The following is a 3,790-nucleotide window of genomic DNA, read 5'->3' as shown; positions in this document are numbered from 1 at the left end:
TATATATATATAGATATTATTAGAAATAAAAAGAGGGTCTTCCACTGTCCGATGTTTCAGATTTGTATTTTAAGAAAGATTGAGTTAATACATAAACTATAGTATCAAAATGCTTTGGTAGTATTGGATATGTACAGTACACTTTGTGCTTCCAGTGTAACCCACACTATGTAGTAAAACATCCCAAATGGATTACATTTATATGTACAAAAAAAACCTGTTGTAGTTGTAGATTGTTGGATTGTAAAACTATAGAGTTTAGAATTTATCCACAATTCGATTTGTCAAGAAATGCAATATGTTTCATATCATAATATGGTTACTGTAGTGAATACAGTAAAATGGGATTGAGAGACATACTACTATTGAGTACTATGTTATAGAGTTTATTAATGTTTCATGTGGAAATATCTGAAAATGTATTAAGATTCTGATGTATATATATATTTTTTAACAGAAGATTCTGGTTTAAAAGTCCTATATATCATATTTGCATTTACGGTTCTGCATTGCACCATGTTTTCTGACCAAGGAGTGACCTTTAGAGACTCTGAATGGGGGGGGGGGGGGGGGAGTGCAATAAAGTTGTCAATTTTCTGAAGTCTGGTTTTTATTTTTTATTTATGATTGATTGATTTAGTTAGTTATTTGATTTATTTTTCTAGAGATCTGGCTTTGTTGCTTGGTGGATTGCACCAGAGCAAGATCCTTCATAGGAAATCACTGGCACAAAAGTCCACTGCAGCATCATGTCTACAGGAGAAGAAAGTGTTGGGCTACAGAGAAACCTGCAGTTAAGTGCTATTGAAGTAAGTTGGCCCCTGTAACCATAAATGCCTAAAAAGCTTCACCGAACCCCAACCTTGTATCAATGCACCAAGCTCAAGTACCTGTTTGGCCAGGGCACACTGCTGTGTATAGTCAATTAAAAGATGCCTCTTTTTAAAATTGCGATACTTCTCTTTGTCTGCTAAGAGAATGGTCAGACAGCCAGAACGCTTTGTCCTGTTCCCCGCACAGTGTGTTTGTCACATTCTATTGGCCAGCTCCTCTGCATGTTCCACAGGGACTCCATAAAAGCTAAAGCCGTCACCAGCTGCAGATATCAATACAAGTCAACGTTTCCGTCTCTGCTGATTTTTTTTTTGCGGTTAAATCAGCAGAATTCTCGCCCCTCTTCCTTGTATCTTGGCAGGAGTCCCTGTGAACAAGGTGATATTCTATGGACTGCTGTCTTGTTTCATAATGCTCTTTCTGAGAAACGGAGATACTGACCAGAAGCAGAGGTTACTTGAAATGGCTTTGCACTGATACTGACATCTCACTGTGCTGTTACTTCTTACGAAGTGTCAGGTCAGTTCCCTTGCCATTGCTATGAGCTGGCCATCTCCTTTTATAAGTCGCAGCAATAATGCAGCTTTAAAATGGACTGCTGGAGGGAGGGTTAGTAAGAGAAGCATTTCATGTCTTAAAGCTTGGGTTCAAATGGAACCCTTGCATCACAAGTGAAATATGTTGAGTGGGCTCAATAGCTATCTTTGCGGGAACAGCATTCTACACCACATGCCTTGTTGTAGCCAGTGCAATTACACCCTGACCATGTGCACTAAATCCCCTCACTCAAAACCAATCATTCAGGAATAAAACGACACTGGTAAAAGCACAGAGTGGATTCTGAGTTTGTCACATTTAATATCTGGTGCCACTTTGTGGTTGACAGTAGGTAATGCACCTTCAGTTTTAAATTCTCAGCTACAGCACTGCACCCAGCTCAGAGTGCAGCCAACAGCAATACAAGTTTAGGGTTAGTAGATTTATGCTGGTGGGAGAATCGCTGTACTGTGTTCTAAGGAATGACTCCGCAGTTGAGACTTTATTTTCTATATAGAAAAATAAATCATAATTAAGTCTCATTTACAGACAGCACTATAATACAAGTAATTGCGTTCGTTTCCAGTTGTTAAAAAAAATATATATATTTTTTTTCAGCAGATAGAAGAGATAACAAAGAGAGAGGGAGCAAGTTAAAATTACCAAAGAAAACAACTTGCATAATTATAGCCGCATTCAATATTTGACATTTCGCAGGCATGTACGATATACAATATTCTGTCTATACTGCCTGACTGGATTAGGTCACGTGTCTGCAGTAAGATGGCACACACTCCTGTAGCTTCAAAAATTCGATGTGACGTTAAGAGGAACGAGAGCACCCTAGCGAGCACGGACTGAAGTTTTCGGGGTAGAGACAGAGCGCGGATAAGGACTGCGGCGGAGGGAGAAATATATATTTATATATATATATATATATATATACTAGAGAGAGGGGGAGGCAAGGACCAAGGTAGAAGAAGGTGCTGCTGCTATCCAGATACAGGAAGGGGAGAGGACACAAAAAACAACAGCAGTATGGAAGACAATTACGGTCAGTACATCACCTTAACAGCACCCTACAGTACCTATAGTTTTATAATAATTCATAAAAAGCATTGCTGCATTTCGAGTTTATTATTAATAATGATAATAATAAAAAGTCAATTAGCAGACTTTAATTATGTGTGTGTGTGTGTGTGTTATTTGCATTGTAATGGTAGCAGGATGCTATTTGCTAATGAGAAAGTGTGTACTTACGGACAGGGGCGATGCAACTGACTGCTGCCTGCATTGCCAGCTGCCACGCTGGTGGGATATGGTCCGGGGATGCAAGACCCTGTTGTTTTACCACCACCGTGTGTCATACCAACATTCTGCATCCGTTTGAGTGCAAAGTATGGCAGAGAAACACAAACGCGTGTACAGTAAGCTACGGGTGCTATGTTTTAATAAGTAAGGTGGTGGCTACAGTACATAGGCTGGGTATCCTAAATAAATAAACAAGCGTTTGTCAAAATGCGTCCCCCCCCCCCTCGCTTTATTCACCGCTATGATGTTGATAGTTGCACGTTTTTAAGACTCGCAGAGAACTTTGATGGATCCTGTCAAGTGTTCTCACCGTATCGCGAATAGCTTGGAACTATTATTCAAGTTCAGTAAGCAACTGAGAAAGCAGTGGAAGGAGAGCAAGTAGCTAGCAACCGTGTTTCACAACAAACAATATGTTTGCACAAGGATGTTTTTGGAGAGTTGTGAGCTGGTTGCTGTTTTTTTTTCCTCTTCTGAAGGAAATCCTGTGTTTTTTGACAGTTTGCGAAGACGCCATTCTCAAAGGATTTATTGACACAAAAAATAGCCATCTATTTTAAGTTTGGCGTTTTTTTTTTTATAAGTTTATTTTTCACAAGTATTTTATTATTATTATTACTTATTTCTTAGCAGACGCCCTTATTATCCAGGGCGACTTACAATCGTAAGCAAATACATTTCAAGTATCATAGTACAAGTAATAATACAATTAAGAGCAAGATAAGTACAATGACTTTGGTTCAAGCAAGTACAAGTGTGACAAAATACAATTCAATAATACAGCAGATAACAGTGTCAGTGATAGTTACATCAGGATATGATTAAATACAAAATACTACGCCATACTAGTTTGACTTGTTTTCCAGTTTCTGACGCCTTATCATTAAGTTGCTGAATCAAAACTGTGCTTTTGTTTTTGCTGACAACTGCGAAAGCAAATTCACATCAAACTTTTTATTTTATTTTTTATTCGTATCAGTCATTCACCCTGTATCTTCCCAGAAATAACTAATATTAATATGAGTCAGGTCGCAGGTGCAGTGTATGCTTTATGCTGTACCGTGCAGCTGAACCATACAGACTGACATAGAAAATGTTCCTAGTTCTG

The 3,790-nt window shown here is 38.5% G+C and overlaps 1 protein-coding gene across 1 annotated transcript in view; it reads left to right on the top strand.

Annotated features, from left to right (window-relative positions):
- The first annotated feature begins 2,219 nt into the window (after positions 1-2,219).
- Positions 2,220-3,790, top strand: part of LOC117422995 (cytohesin-1) — a 69,903-nt gene continuing 68,332 nt past the window's right edge. Inside the window, exon 1 of the mRNA XM_034038296.3 lies at positions 2,220-2,425. Coding sequence (XP_033894187.1) covers positions 2,410-2,425 — 16 coding nt within the window. The 5' untranslated portion in view covers positions 2,220-2,409. The remainder of the gene's footprint in view (positions 2,426-3,790) is intronic.

The sequence above is a fragment of the Acipenser ruthenus genome, chromosome 17 (assembly GCF_902713425.1).
Source record: "Acipenser ruthenus chromosome 17, fAciRut3.2 maternal haplotype, whole genome shotgun sequence".
NCBI lineage: Eukaryota > Metazoa > Chordata > Actinopteri > Acipenseriformes > Acipenseridae > Acipenser > Acipenser ruthenus.
Note: the sequence above shows the minus strand (reverse complement) of the source record. Positions and strands in the feature narration are given on the sequence as shown.